The sequence below is a fragment of the Mytilus trossulus genome, chromosome 2 (genome assembly GCF_036588685.1).
Source record: "Mytilus trossulus isolate FHL-02 chromosome 2, PNRI_Mtr1.1.1.hap1, whole genome shotgun sequence".
Classification (NCBI taxonomy): domain Eukaryota; kingdom Metazoa; phylum Mollusca; class Bivalvia; order Mytilida; family Mytilidae; genus Mytilus; species Mytilus trossulus.
Genome location: NC_086374.1, coordinates 90631000 through 90647563, shown reverse-complemented (window position 1 = coordinate 90647563; position 16564 = coordinate 90631000). Strand labels below are relative to the sequence as shown.

At 32.5% G+C, this 16564-nt stretch overlaps 1 protein-coding gene across 1 annotated transcript; it reads right to left on the bottom strand.

The window, feature by feature from the left end:
- Positions 1-529: 529 nt before the first annotated feature.
- On the bottom strand, positions 530-4807 carry LOC134708628 (GTPase IMAP family member 9-like). Its single transcript, XM_063569275.1, has 3 exons — positions 4777-4807; positions 2588-3494; positions 530-895 (listed from the first exon to the last, which is right to left on the bottom strand). Exons 1-3 carry the CDS (start codon positions 4805-4807, stop codon positions 883-885), a joined length of 951 nt encoding a protein of 316 aa, XP_063425345.1. The 3' UTR covers positions 530-882.
- Between the last annotated feature and the right edge of the window lie 11757 nt (positions 4808-16564).

The window sequence follows — 16564 nt, the reverse complement described above, 5'->3', positions numbered from 1 at the left end:
CTATGGGGACTTTATAAGACTAACTAATGTCGTTTCATTATCTTCCAATACTAACACAGTCTGTTAAGAATGGAAACGAACAAACCTTGAACGTGCGTTATTCGAACTCAAAACCTCAGGGCTTACAGACTGGTGATGCAGAAGTTGGACTGCATCGACCACTCAGTCACTTTTTCTTCTGCATTTTTGATTTTCCTTTATTGTTCTTCAATTTATTCTTATTGTTTTGATTCCAGCGTCACTAATGGGGCACATGTTCCATTATAACATTTTCTAGCACATTCTTCTTTCGAATAAAAGTGCAAAAGACTGCTCGAAAATAATCATTTTAGAAAAATGAACAATTAAAGCAAGGTTGTAATGGCACAGATGAAATTGTGCATTGTTTAATCACTTGGAGCTTTAAATCTGTTGCAGCGACTTTACAAGTTGATGACCATTGAAGTGATCCTAGTCATTAGTACTTTCAGAACTCACACAGGGCCCTTTTAACATTGAATATTCTGAAATCAAACACAAGATGTGTAGGTCTACTAATTATACTTTATTATAAAAGTTTTACAGACGCTTTATTTTGATAGCTTGAAGTCGGCTGTGTTAATATGAAACACACTTTCTATTTTCGATAAAATCCTTAATCTCACGTTCGCTATGTTATATACTCATTAAAGTATTGATTATTGAGTTACAGAACATCATTTATATTTGAATTTAATTAGAGAAACAACAAACAAAGAAGCGATTGGTGTCTTTCGTCCCTCTTTTACAAATCTAAACATATGCCAAAATACGATCATGAACCTGAGGATTTGCAAAAGGCTTTGAAAAGTGGATAACAAAATGGCCTCAGTCTGTCTTCTTCTGTACTGAATTACCAACACGTTACGAGACTACACTGCAATTAAAAAGAAATAGCTTTGAAAGCCGTAAATACTTGTATATGTGATTGTTAAAGATATGAGTATATCTCATAAATCAAGTTCAAGTTAAAATATTTATTGCCATATAAACTTTATGAATATTAAGTTTTGTGACAAATACAAAATAAGTAGATAATATAAGCAAAATTCACATACTTATATATATATATGTATATACATAAATTTAATAACAGTAAATATTCCAGTGTTCCCTGTTCTCAGTTATTTGGGAAGGAGGAAAAGCGACACACAAAATGAGATCTTCTCGTTTAATGGTATACATATAACTTTAGCGTATTCGACGAGGACAGATGTTGTTTTTCCTGACTTATAAAACATTTTATTTGTCAAAATTATCATTGTCAACCTAATTGACCATTAGTGACTACAATTAAAGGAAACAGTAGTAAACCGCTTTTTAAAAGTCATAATTTGATTAAGCAAAGATAAATCCGGGTAACAAACAAAAATCTAGTGCAAGAAAACAATGGAACAGGAACACTGAACTACAACAAAACCAAACGCCTACATTCTTACAAACAGATTATTAGCTTACAACTGCCATATTCCGGGCTGTGTACAGGACATTTTAATGAAAAAAAATATGAGGGTTGAACCTAGTTGTATGGCTAGTCAAGAATCCCGCTTATTTGGCAATGTAAAAGATACCACAAAATGACAACACTACTTGACAGGAATACATCACAAATAAACGCAAGAACACCCAGGACAGATAAATACATAAATAAATTTTATAATAACATGTTAATCACAGATTAATTAACATCGGACAACTCCTATGTAACCACAAACGAAGTATCAATTGTGCGTCTAACGATTGTATCGTCACAAAAGTGACGTATTAAAGATGATATTTATATTATCACAGCTGAATTTCGAAAAAAAAATATGATATTGCAATGTTGTAATATTTTGTATTTTCTAACCATTTTGGTTATTCTTCTAAATCAAAAATGGATAAAAAATCCTGTGCATATTGCTTAAATTGCTCAAATATACCAGGCTTATAATTTGATACGACAGACGAGCGTTTCGTCTACATAAGACTCACCACTCAGTGACGCTTAGATCAAAATAATTAAAAAGCCAAACAAGTAGAAAGATGAAGAGCACCGAGTTCCCCAAATTTGAAAGGTTGTGCCAAATACGGCTAAGGTTATCTATGCCTAAATCCTTATTATGTTGAAACATTCATTTAATCTTGTATATCAATTATATAGGCCGATAGGCTAAGCAGATCAGCCGATGTAGATGGTATACAACTATACAAGACGTGGTAAACATGTCGTTAGTTAGTACCACGTAAACGGTGCCAAAGTAATATCATCTATCGGAAAACGGAAAATTAGCAAAAGGAAAGATATAATCATTCCTCAAATCTTAAACATTTGTGTAGAGTTTCTGGTGTAATACTAAAATATGTAAATTTTGGAAATGACAGAAAATGATAAAAAATCAGACAAAACATGGATATTAACTTTTATTTCTTTATCGATCATTTTGTATCAATTTAGAACATATATACTTAAAGTCATAAATACCTTGTTCTGATTAATGAACAATTGCATGGGAACCGTTCATCAGACATACACTATATTTACGACGGTGTGAAAAGACATTTGTTAAAGAGTTTAAAATAAACTAACCAAATTTTGCTCCCTGTTGTTGTCGATATCTCCTCTCTAGCATCGTCAAGTGACTGTTCTTTAAATTTTTTTCTTAAATCTTTCACTTGCTTTTCAAGTTTTTTATTTTGTTCTTTAAGACGTTTCGTTTCATCTTCATATTCTTTAACTAATTCTTTCCGGATTTGTATTTTGTAGTCCTCTTTTGCTTTGTCTAGTTTTTTCTTATATTCGTTTTCATATCTCTTTAACGTTTTTTGTATTAATTTTTTTCCTGCCTCTGTGAAGTCTTTATTTGTATAGCCTTTACCATCATTTTTGTGCATCATAAATTCGATTTTTGTAAGTATTGTACGTCTCTGCTGATCAGCGAACAATTTAGATGCAGTGTTATCAATGGCTAATTTACGGTTAGAACATTTTTTTACAAATGCATCCAACATAGGCGATTTCTCTATATAATTTTCTAATGTTTGTCCTTCTTGGGAAAGTTGATCTGGGTTTGTGAATATGACGATAGTATATTTATACATATCTTCACCGAAAAAAGTAACAAAGCTATTAAAAGTTTCGATATCTTCGGGTGTCAATCGAAGTGATAATGATACGACATATAAAATAGCATGAATAGATGGTGCACACATGTCAATACATTTTTTAATTTCAAGTTTTGTTGCCTCTTCGACACGCTGACTATCAAACAAACCAGGAGTGTCAACAACCAATAAATTTTTGTCGTCTAACTGTACTTTCTTATGTTTGCATGTTTCCGTAACAGCTGAACTTCCAGATCTTGATAAAAAAAAGTTTTCCTCATTGCATAATAAATTGGCTGTAGCACTTTTTCCAACTCCGGTTTTTCCAACCAACACCACTCGGATTTCATTATCTAAAACTAAATTTGCATACTTTTGATCAGCTAAATATTCTTTTAAACACAATTTCAAAAATTAACAATGCTATAGTATAGTTTAAGAATAACAATAATTACCCTTTTATATATTTGTACATTTTAGTTCATCTGTAATTGATAATTGACATTGGTCTTCATTTCAGTAACTGCAAGTGCTCTTAGATCGGCACTTCATGTCTTTTTACTTTTTGTAAGTTATTAGTTGTACTTCGTTCTGATTTTAAAAGTCATGTTATTTACAATGATTGTACAGTCCGTTCTTTACATGTTGTTCAGTAACACGAGTTTGCTGTATTGTGAAGGTTGAAAAGTCTAGTCTGTGTCACGACTGTACTGTCAAGGGTTATGAGTCAAGCTCATTAAAACTTTGCTCTTGTTGTGCTGGTACATCACTATCCCTAGTTGGGCATCCGATTAATAATGTATGTGCTTGTCATATGGATTCAGTGGATGTCGTTCGGACTGTCTTCTTGTGAATATGTTCTGTAAAGTTACATAACGTCGTTTTCCGAAATTGATATGAGTTTTACTTATTACTAAATTTGCTTAATCCTAGTGTGTATGAATTGTTATGATGGTGACAAATTGTGTCGCTAAAATCAGTAAACAATAGGCGAATTTAAAAACGATAGAAACGAGTGAAAAAATACACCAGAAAGACAGTCAAACTCATTAATCGCAAATAAACTGACACCGCCATGGCTTAAAATGAAAAAGACACACAATAGTACACCTGACACAATATAGAAAACTAAAGAAATAGCAACACGGATCCCACCAAAAGAAGGGGTGAACTCAGGTGCTCCAGAATGTTAAGCAGATCCTGCTCCACATGTGACACCCGTCGTATTGCTCATGTTATAACACATCCAGTAAAAAGTATAGTTCAGTAGGTCACATTCATGAAAGGGAAGGGGATTGTAGTTTTGTGTGAGCAGCAACCCTCTATCAAGAAAATCATGATAGGAAATACAAGCACGGGAATATCGTATCAATTGGGAGATACATACCCCATAAGCAGGTGCTGCTGTAATGTTGCTACTAAGAAATGGAAAGTTCACAATTGGAAAGTTGAAATCAACTCTATTGTCGTAAAGGTTTGTTTACAACAGATCCTCATTGTCAATTTCTAGATGTAAATCAAGAATTTGTAGTATCCTTTATCTCTTGTTCGATTGGAAAGATGCGTTTAACATAGTCACCAAATTACAAATTATTTAGTGAGATAACATCGTATCTTATAAATCATATGACATGTAACCGTGTATTAATTTGTTTAAAATCGTTAGGGGTTTACCTTCACAGTCACTACTCGTTTCCTCCGCCATGGGATATAATCAGCTTACCTAAAATGAATTTAAAAGAGCTTTATGTAAAACAAATCGGTAACTCTGGTGTGTGGACATTAGTCCCAATGAGTTGACGCTGAATAAACCTATTCCTTAAGGGAAACTGTGTACTCAAATTTACGACAGTTTTGTAGTCAAATATCAAATGGTTATTATTTCTTTAATGATGGAACCAAAATACCATCTACATTGTACGAATTTAGGTACGAATGAGTTAGCGATTCCTTTTATTCTCACTGTAAATGTTTATGTAGAAGACCCCCAGCTAATAAAAACAGTCTTTGGTTTGGCATGCCACAAAACTAGATTCACCCCACATTTGTTTTCTCTTAAAATGTCAAGGACCAAGTCAGGAAAATGACCATTGTTATATTAAAGTTCATTTCTTTGTGTTAAATTTTAGTTTTGTATTTCTGATGTGTCGTAGTTCTTCTCTTAAATTTAATACGTTTCCCTCAGTTTTAGTTTGTAATTCTTTTCCAGTACAGTAGAGTATTATTATCCAATTCTTACATGGCATATTTCATATCAGATGTATTATCAGCCCAATGTTCAATATCAGCATGTTGTGATCTCTTTATCATTTGCCTGAACCATGTAGAATGCCTGTACCAAGTAAGACATATGATAGTTGTTGTCCATTAGTTTGATGTGTTTTATCATTTGATTTTACCATTGATTAGGGACTTTCCTTTTTGTATTTTCGTCGGAGGTCAGTATTTTTGTTATTTTACTTATCTAGAATATATATTTATATTGACGATGAAAGTAACTTTCCAAATTATGCTGGAAATTTAGATAAACTAATTGCATAATTCCTTTTTTGTTGTACATTTTACATTACAATTTACAATTTTTATGGTTCCTATAATTGTTTGGTATCCTTCTTTGTTATCTTTTCATGCGTGTCATTGAGGTGTATTTTCTGGAATTTGCTGATGTCATTCGATGGCGGAAAGGATGTGATGATAGCTAAAACATGTTACAAATATTTCAAATCACGCCGCTTGACACAAATTAGGAAAATCTGGAATTCAGGTTAATTTAACACTTTTGTTATACTGCAAATACTTTTAAGCCTCGGTCACACCTTACCGATAAGACGAACGGACGCTTAACGGATGAAAATAAAAGTTGTCCGTTGACAAAATTGTTATCCGTTGGGAGTTCGTTGATGTCCTGACCAACTAAAACGGATGCCTAACGAATGCATAACGGACATGCAACGGACGAGAAAATGAGACGTGCCGGGCAGAACGGATGTCGAAAGTACGTCCAACGGACGAGTACCGCATAAAACGGACACCTAACGGAAGCCTACCGGATAAAACGGATAAACAAGATATACAAAAAAAATAAAAAGCGACAATTATAATACATGTAAATCTCATTAATATTGAAAATGTTTTGTGTAACTGGTTTTGGATTTGTTCTTCAAAATGCCACCAAAGCGCAGTGTCTGACCTGAATAACAGCTTCTTGATTGTGAAGATGTGCCCTTACTCTAAGATCGATTATGAATAATAAGAATTAACGAACCTTAAGAAATCCAATTGCCATTTCTGATGAGAAATTTTCAGTTGGTATTTATCCGTTTCAGATCTGTTCATCATCCGTTTTATCCGTTATACGTCCAGTAGAAGTCCGTTCAACATCCGGTTTATCCGTTAGACGTCCGTTAGTGAAATTATCTGCGAGACCTCCAACGGATGCATAACGGACACGTAACGGATACAAAACGGAAACAAAGGGGATGAGTTCCGTTCAAAACGGACGCCTAACGGACGCCAAACGGACGCCTAACGGACGTCCAACGGACATTTCATCCGTTTGACGTCCGTTCAAAGTTTTGAACATGCTCAAAATTTTCCACCGGACAGAACGGACGTCGACGGATAAAACGTACGCTTAACGGACATGCAACGGTTATGGACGGACACCTAACGGATAAAAACGGACGTCTAACGGACATTAACGGATTGAAAAAAAGTTATCCGTTGGGCGTCCGTTCGAGCTATTCGGTAAGGTGTGACCGAGACTTAAGTTATTTACTCTTGGTATGTGATTAGAAAAAATATGGCTTGAAAATAAGTGTCTCTGTCAATGAAAATAACGTCAAAGGTGAATTAGCGATAAAGATATTATCATTGGTCCTCTCAAATCGATCGCTTTTCTCATTTTGCTTATATAATTACGCATACACATTGATAATGACCAAATAAGTGTTGCGAAAAAAGCTGTCAAAGTAGTAAAACTGGCTTCATAATTTGAAAAAAGTACATCCTTTGCGCGATTTAAATTCAATAAATCATTTTTTAAGAATTTCCTGAAAATCGAAATTATCTTTTAAAAGATAACATTCCAAGAATGTTCTTTCATATATCAACAACGATATGAAAGAAAGCCAAATGTTATATAATTGACTTTTTTTACTTACATGCATTTCTAAAAAAAATATGAAACATGTTCGTATAGCTATCTACCCCCCTACACACACACTTTGATGCATATTTGTTTATTATTTCATTATATTAAAACCATTTTGTGTGCAACCCAAGTACACAATATTTGATTCATGGTGTTCATTTATCCAAACTTCTTACCTATGCATTTGTCTCTATAGTGAAGTTTAGGATTTAAATAAACATAATCTTTGTTTTACTGATATCTTGTTAAGTTTAGGATTTAGATACTACAAATTACTTATAACATGCACTATATTCTTCCGTACATACAAAGATTAGGTTTGCAAGTTTAGTTGTACCTATGAAAACCTTATTTCAGACGTTATAGCACATCTCAAATTCCATGGTGATGTAGTTAATATACGACCCGAGTAAACTTGTCAGACCTTTCAATAAACGCATTCTAAAAGGTTACCAACTCAAGATTGTTATCCGATTTTTGCATGTTGATTTTATTTAAATAAAATATAGACTACGTTATCATACTAAATAGAATTGTCATAAAATTGAGAATGGAAATGGGAAATGTGTCAAGGAGACAACAAACCCTACCATAAAACAGACACGAGCAGAAGGTCACCAACAGGTCTTCAATGCAGCGAGATATTTCCGCACCCGGAGGCGTCCTTCAGCTTGCCCCTAAACAAATATATGTACTGGTTTTTGAAGCTACACAAAATACCTTACAAATATAGATTTATTTCATCTTCAAGCCATTGTTCCACTACTCCATTGTCTGTTTTACTTACAAATAACTTGGAACAAAAAAAAAACTCTGATAATAAATTGTTTAAATAAGGCCTTTGAAAATAGTGGAACTAATTACTTTTGGAGTGTCAAAAACTCGTTGGAAGTACTTAATAAATTTCATGCATATATTGGTGATTTTGAATCTGTTCAAAGTTTTGATTTTACTACTCTATATACCACTTTGTCTCATATTCTTAATAATTACATCCCTAAGTAACTGGGCATTTAAAAGTCAGAATGCGAGAACATAATTATGTTCAAACCCTTTTAGGTCATTTTTTATTTGCAAGAATCAAAAGAACTATGTTAATTGGACATGCTTTGATACTATATATGCGCTTGAATTTTTACTTGATAACATTTTTGTTCGCTTTGGAGATTCAATATATCGTCAAGTCATTGGAATTCAAATGGGAACTAAATGTGCACCACTTATTGCGGACCTGTTTTTGTATTGTTATGAGTTACAATGTATGACTAAAATTAGCAAAGACCCATTGAAACAACATTTGATACAAAAAAACTAACACTACTTTAAGATATTTGGATGATATATTAGCTGTCAATAATGACGACTTCAGTATGTATATTAAAGAAATTTATCCTGTTGAACTAACTTTAACCTAATACTAACAATGACCACTTCCTCGATCTTCATACCTATATCATTAACGGGAAGCTTAATACAAAAATTTATGATAAAAGAGATGATTTTTCATTTCCTATCGTTAATTATACATTTTTAGATGGTGACGTTCCCTTGTCACCGTCTTATGGTGTTTATATAACTCAACTTGTACGATTCGCTCGTGTATGTAACAACGTTTTAGATTTTAACCAGAGAAATTTATGTATTACTGAAAAATTCTTACACCAGGGTTTTTGATATCACAAACTGGTCAAAACATTATCTAAATTTTACCATCGGTATAAGGAAATAATTCGTAAATATAATTAAACATGCAGACATCTTATACATGCAGGTATTTTACATCCATTTTTTATGCCAATATTCTTTACAAAGCACAAAAATGTCAGTATTCACTTTAATAGCTTACAAAACCTTTAAACATACTTATTAAGAAGGGATATAGTTACGATACTGTTGTCAGTTCATTAAAGATTGCATATTTTGGCTTTAATATTGATTCACTTATAGGGTCTTTGCATTGGAACTAAACATATTTATTTAAAAAAAAAAAACAGTTGTTGGCATGAAACGGTTATGTTCCTCACATATATCTTATAATAGTATGATACTAAACCCCTTACGGGAGGGATTGTGCCTGATATTCATATGATGAATAACCTCATTTGTCATATATGATTTGCTACAAAAAATATATTTTTTTACCCTGATGATGGTTTGCGGAAATTAAGGTAAAGAATTATTAAAAATACACAGTTCTGATGGATTCATAACGCCCATTATAAAGGAGTAACAGTGAAAACTGATCAACTCGCATTTAGCCAAATAGTATGTTTGGGTTGAGTATTCATATATTTTTTACTGAACATTAAGGCATACAGTTGTTAAATGCACTTGTATTCCCTCATATTTGTATTTAGATTTTTTTATTTCAATTTTTATCATCTGCAATCATGTTGCAGATGAAATAATTGAACGTACAATTATGAACAATCATCTTTAACTTTTTATCAGCTATTGCAGTTCTTGGCCTTCAAATATTCGACTTTTTGTCGTTCATGATGAAAAATAAATCCACAAATGCACTTCTGAATTCTGGAGTTTTAACTGTTGTCATTATTTTTCATCCATTACATCACGATCCTGTATGGCGGTATATCAATGATATTAGATCTTGGTATTGGTATGAAATGAAAACTGAATCCATGGTGTCACAATTAATATTGTGTTAACCTCGAAAGTAGGAATACTGTAGATATTTAATTTACACTGATATACGCGCTAAATTTAAAAGTAGGATTGTAACCAGGATTATATTACAAGGAAGACATAAATGTACTGCTTCAACTATCACAAACATTTGCAGGTTATATTGTTATATTGTTTTAATGGATTCAGCCTTAAAAGACCATCACACTGAGTTGAAGCATAACGTTCTATCTTTTAGTATTATCCTGGCTACAAGCTATTCATACATGTGTTTGATTCCATCCTTAAGTTCTGTGTGTATAGCGGATTGCAGTGTGTGATAATTCAACAACCTCCTACGTTCGAATCCAGCACAATGTTCATTGCAACCCAATGGATTGCGTATAACAATCCATGCCAAGAAATCCTCGCTCGAAACTCCTGTGGACTTCCTATGACATCAATCAGTAGTGATCGATTTGATTTCATTCAACAAATTAATTTGTGACCTGCATTAACGTGTCGCTAAAAACACGGCTATGATATTAATCATCCGTATTTGCTCTATGGGATGTTTGCATAATTTCTATGAAAGCAATTTTGCATGGTATCAATAGACGTATTCAGTATTTTCTATAACTACGGGTAATAATCATACACGAACTTTGTCATTGGACATAACTGTGCACCTCAGTTTATTTTAGATTTATGAGTTTGACTGTTCCTTTGGTATCTTTCGTCCCTCTATTATAATCAGCTTGATTTTACTTAAAGACAATACGACTTCTAAAAATCCAGGCTAAACATAAAGCGTTAGTTCTTTAGTTCAGGTACAGACCTACGTGTTAGCGGCTATGGTCTAGTCTCGATAACGACCTCTATAACCTATTGATATTTTGAGCTTATTTTAATTCCTTATTAATGCTCTTTCGACTTTAAATGTATCAATTTTAAATTGTGAATTTAAAAAAAAAAATCCAGCTAGTAGGTACATCCTTAAATAGTTAAAAAAAAAATCTTTTCAATAGATGCAAAATCTTAAGAAGAAAGAAACAGGATACTATTATTTCATGTGATGTCCAATTGGTTAAAAAAGCCTGTTCTCAAAATCATTTATGTTGTAATTAAAAATGATTTGTTACATTTTTCTGGTTTTTTTTCCTAACTTAGAAAGATCATAACCAGAGCTGTGTTTCTTGTTTTAAAATGAATTCTCTACTTTTGGGAATTTTACATTGCTAATGAAATCAACCACTTACAACTATTTGACTCTTGGTTAATTTTAAACATTATATTTAAGTAACAATGATTGTTCGCACTTTACAGGTACTACTCTCTTCACCCCAATTAGGTGTTTTTATTTTGTGAAATCAACTTCGCAAATATATAGTATAATATATTCATCTACTAAAAGACTCGTTTAAAACTCTTGGCTTGCCTTATTCGGCCCAAAACATAAAAAAAGCATTTTAAATCAAATTGTAATCAAAATTCCCCCAAATCTAATATTTGAAAACTTTTCAAAATTTTGAATTACAAGTATTACGCGGATTGAAATTGCTTTATTACAAGTTGTATGTAAAAAATAAAAAAAAATAAAAATATATTGTATAATATATTCATATTCTAAAAGACACTCTTAAACCCTTGACTTGTCCTTATTCGATCTTATCTAATAAAGAGTTTCGACCATCACAAATTTTCATTACGACCATCCTCAACATTTTTGATTTTTAGTAACAACCATCATGCTCGAATTTTTTAATGACTACCTACAAAAATTGGAATGTTAAAATGCATCAAATTTTGTTTTCAATATCAACACATTGACGATGAGTATGTATGAGACAAGAGGTCTGGCTCAAATAAACCTTTTACTGCACGAAAATCGAAAAAGAACAACTTATCCCTAGGGTTGTCTCCCATTTCCGGATGGTCGTAACTCTACGTTTCGGCCATCCGCTTACCACTAGTGATTTTACCATAGTGCCGTATTGATGTTCTTACTCGTACATAGCCTCAACCTAAAAACAAATGAAACCTAAAATATGATTTCAGCAAAAATACACACAAATTTACTTTGAACTGAACTGTGTCTTAATTGTTTGTTGAGGGTGACTGAATTGAAGTATTTTTAATTATGTTAGACTATTTTGACCAGTTTTAAAAATTTTAAATGAAATTACATTAAAAGATCAAGTCAAAACATAGATCGTAAATCTAAGTTAAATCTCTTTTTCTTGAATGGTGTGAACTTCATTAAAACAGAGCCTTCGAATGTATATGCCCCTTCCTGCCAAAGCTGGTATCATTTTAAAGCTCGGTCTTTGCAAATATAAGATTTAGATAATTGACTTACCTTCTATGAATCAGATCTATCAATTAAAAAAATAACGTCGTTCTAAATTATATCAGTACTTTAAGCCCTGAATTAGTTCTATTGGTTATTCAGAGTGTAATGAGTTTTACACTTGCTAACTAAATATACTTTTGTTTCATATATAAACTTCCTGGGGTAACCGTCAAACAATGTTTTATAGCAATTGCCATGCGCATAAAACGTGCTCAAAGATAATACACACCGACTTTAGCCAGGTATGTTTTGAATTGTACTTTATATACATTTTGATAATTTTAACCTTACATAATTTTTGTCTTTATACCTTTATATATGTATAGCAATCCTAGGTTTGGAAGTTGTTTTCAATTTAGACTTTTTTTTATTTATTTTGTTTGGACTTGTATTATTTTTTCCCTCCGGTTTATTGAATCCGTTCATCCTATTTCGACTCTTTAAAATTCTAGTTTATCATAAATTGAGGTAAATGTTATGGCTTTCTAAATACTGTTTCGATCCCTCACATTACTTAAGATACATAAATTGTCGAAATCCGGATATGGTGTAAAAAAAATAGGACCTCGTGTTTGTGGTTTACCACCTTTGCCGCAAGTTTATTATTTTCTGTTTTGTAGTTAATTTAACATAAAAATCCATTTGTTAAATTTTGTGATTAATTCATTTGGCAATCGTCAATGCAGTGCGGCCAGCAGGGTTTAAAAACATCAGTCGTTCGACCTGTTAGTCAAATGTTTTTGTTAAACTATACTATTTTACTTTTTTGGTCTTTTGGAAAATGTTGTTTGTGAGTGACGTTTAGATCAAAATAGTTATCAAGCCAAACGAATACAAAGTATCAAAACATTTAGAATCCAAATTCCAATAAGTTGTGCCAAATATGAGAGCGATTAAGGTAGTGTATACCTTGGATACGAAAACCCTTAGTATTTCGAATAATTCACACTATTGTAAACTGTAAACATCTTCAAAGTAGTTGCTCATAAAATGGAAAACACGTGATCTTTTATTACACATAATACATGGCTTTGAACATAGTCATTTGGTTGTTAAATAAAAAGGTGATAAAATAATTTTTGCAATCTCATTTGTGTAAACAAATTTAAATTTGTAAGTAAGTAGTGAGTTAGATAAAAGTAATTTGAATATATGTACCTTAGTGTATACAATACACACATGTATAATAAAAGTATCTAATAAAGTACATGGAACAATAAACAGGTGTTCAGATACATGTTGAATATTATAAAAACGAGAAATCTTAAAAAAAGAATCAGAAAAAAAGAAGTTGTAAAACACGTTTAGTGGTGTCATGTTGCCTCTTGGGCATGCTTTGGTCCGGTATGTGGTATTGTTGAGGTGCTTGATCCTGTGTTTATATTAGCAACTAGACTTGCATTGCTTTGTTTGGCATTTACTAGTTAACTGTGAGCACACTATGTATATATTTTTTTTCAGACAAAACTTTACTTATATAATAGATGCATTTTTTCTCTCTTTTGGTTTCCATTCCTCAGCAGCTTCTGTGCACATTTACTGTACCACAGTACCATTTAAACACTCGCATTTCCTATTAGACTGTTGTCTAATGACACGTTGCACATTGAATATTTAAAGATGAAATGTTACCATTAACAATCTCATCATATTTGTATCATCGTCGGATTCGATCTAATCTTCGACTCCCATAACTTGAGCTCTGGTCACAACAAATTCCTTACTAGCTCGCTCTAGAATATCCATTTCCAAAAGTCATTCGGCGGCCAATTCCGGAACGAGGCCAATTTGAGCAAGATGTCGTCGAGTTTTGGATTAAACGGTGGCAATAATAATTTAAATGGTAGTGACAGATACTTGTATTAGTATTAGGACGGGTTTCTCTCTGTTAACGAGTTCTTTCTCTTTCTTTTTTTACTTATAATCACTATTTTTCAATTTCGAGTTTTTTCACGTTCGATGGATAACTGTTCCCTTTCGATGTCTAACTCAAGTTAATTTGTCTTTCTTGCTGCTTGTTGAGGCGGAATTTATTGTCTCTGAAAAAAACTTCTTCCTCAACTAGCACGTCGCTTTAATCTGCATATTCGACATTTGTAAATTACATTACATTTATATTTTCCTTGGACGATTTGTCGCTATGTTGCCAATTTCCAATTCTTTCTTTCTGCAATTACGGATGATACCAATAACTCCTTTGATTATCGAAAGTATGAAGAAAGTAAGTTTAAGGCTTGAAAATATACGCTCGATATTTCACAGTCAACGCTGAATCAACATCCGGATATAACAAAATGCGGAATCACACGAAACTAGTTACGTTATTAAATAAAATGACTATAGCCAATTAATCGCTGAATTTCACATCTAGATATACGCCAGGATTTACGGCACAACAATCCAATCGCAAAAAATAACTGATAAATCACACCAGCTACAATAATCCTACGATAGCACTTATATCACTTAGGAAAATTACGCTTATAATCCAATGCAGAATAATAAATATCTAAAATTTATTAATCCTTTTCCGCTGCCACTATTTATGTTACACCTCAATATTAATTAAAAACACAAAATCGAGTTCAGATACAATATTTATATATTGCAAAACATGTAACCAACTTTTCACATCGAACAACCACCTTAAAGCTGACCAGAATATACATATTGGTGGCACGGTAGTATTTTCAGGTCCAATAGGGATAATGATAGCCTTTTAGGAATTTTCATCATTTTCTAACACTGCCAAAATTTTTACTTTAACAGTTAACTGAAGTCCTTTCATTTCACTGTTCAGAAATTAATTTGAATATGTATCATGACCGTTTACCTTTTTTGCTATCTTTAAAAACTGAATTCCACTAGTGCTTTTATTGTGCAATGAATACAAAATTTGTAACAATTCTAAAAAATTCCCTTTAATCTGTATTTAAACTTCTTTCATACTTTCTACACCTGATTCGTCCCTCAGTTTGGTAACCTATTTTCAGTTTATACTGTATTTTTGTCAAATACAATGTTAAGATACATTGACTTAAGTAGGGTACACAAACTACAGGCTCTAAAGAGCCTGTGTCGCTCACCTTAGTCTTTGTGAATATTAAACAAGGAAGAGGATGGATTCGTGACAAAATTGTGTTTTGGTGAAGGTGATGTGTTTGTACATATTACTTTACTGAAATTCTTGCTGCTTAAAATTATCTCTATCTATAATGAACTTGGCCCAGCAGTTTCAGTGAAAAATGTTAGTAAAAATTTACAAATTTTATGAAAATTGTTAAAAGTTGACTTTAAAGGACAATAACTCCTTAGGGGGTCATTTGACTAATTCAGTCATGTTCAGTTGACTTATTTGTAAATCTTACTTTGCTGAACATTATTGCTGTTTACAGTTTATCTCTATCTATAATAATATTCAAGAAAATAACCAAAAACAGCAAAATTTCCTTAAACATATTAACTCATGGGCAGCAACCGAACAATGAGTTGTCCGATTCATCTGAAAATTTAAGGGCAGGTAGATCTTGACCTGATAAACAATTTTACCCCAATGTCAAATTTGCTCTAAATGCTTTGATTTTTGCATTTTACCCCTATGTTCTATTTTAAGCCATGGCGGCCATGTTGGTTGGATGGCCGGGTCACCGGACACATTTTTTAAACTACATACCCCAAATATGATTGTGGCCAAGTTTGGTTTGATTTGGTTCAATTGTTTCAGAGGAGAAGATTTTTGTAAAAGATAACTAAGATTTACGAAAAATGGTTAAAAATTTACTACAAAGGGCAATAACTCATAAAGGGGTCAACTGACTATTTTCGTCATGTTGACTTATTTGTAAATCAAACTCTTCTGAACATTATTGCTGTTTACAGTTTATCTCTATCAATAATAATATTCAAGATAATAACCAAAAAACAGCAAAATTTCCTCAAAATTACCAACTCAGGGGCAACAACCCAACAACGGGTTGTCGGATTCATCTGAACATTTCAGGGAAGATAGATCTTGACCTGATAAACAGTTTTACCTCATGTCAGATTGCCTCTAAATGCTTTGGTTTTTGAGTTATAAGCCGAAAACTGCATTTTACCCCTATGTTTTATTTTTAGCCGTGGCGGCCATCTTGGTTGGTTGGCCAGGTCACCGGACACATTTTTAAAACTAGATACCCTAATGATGATTGTGGCCAAATTTTGTTAAATTTGGTCCAGTAGTTTTAGAGGAGAAGATTATTGTAAAAGATTACTTAGATTTACACAAATGGTTAAAAATTGTCTATAAAGGGCAATAACACCTAAAGGGGTCAACTGACCATTTCGGTCAT

Excerpts from the sequence above, each read along its gene's own strand:
- LOC134708628 (XM_063569275.1), bottom strand. The coding sequence starts at position 4,807 with ATGGCGGAGGAAACGAGTAGTGACTGTGAAG. Across the intron at positions 3,495-4,776 it reads AACGAGTAGTGACTGTGAAG|AATATTTAGCTGATCAAAAG; the intron begins GTAAACCCCTAA and ends TGTGTTTAAAAG.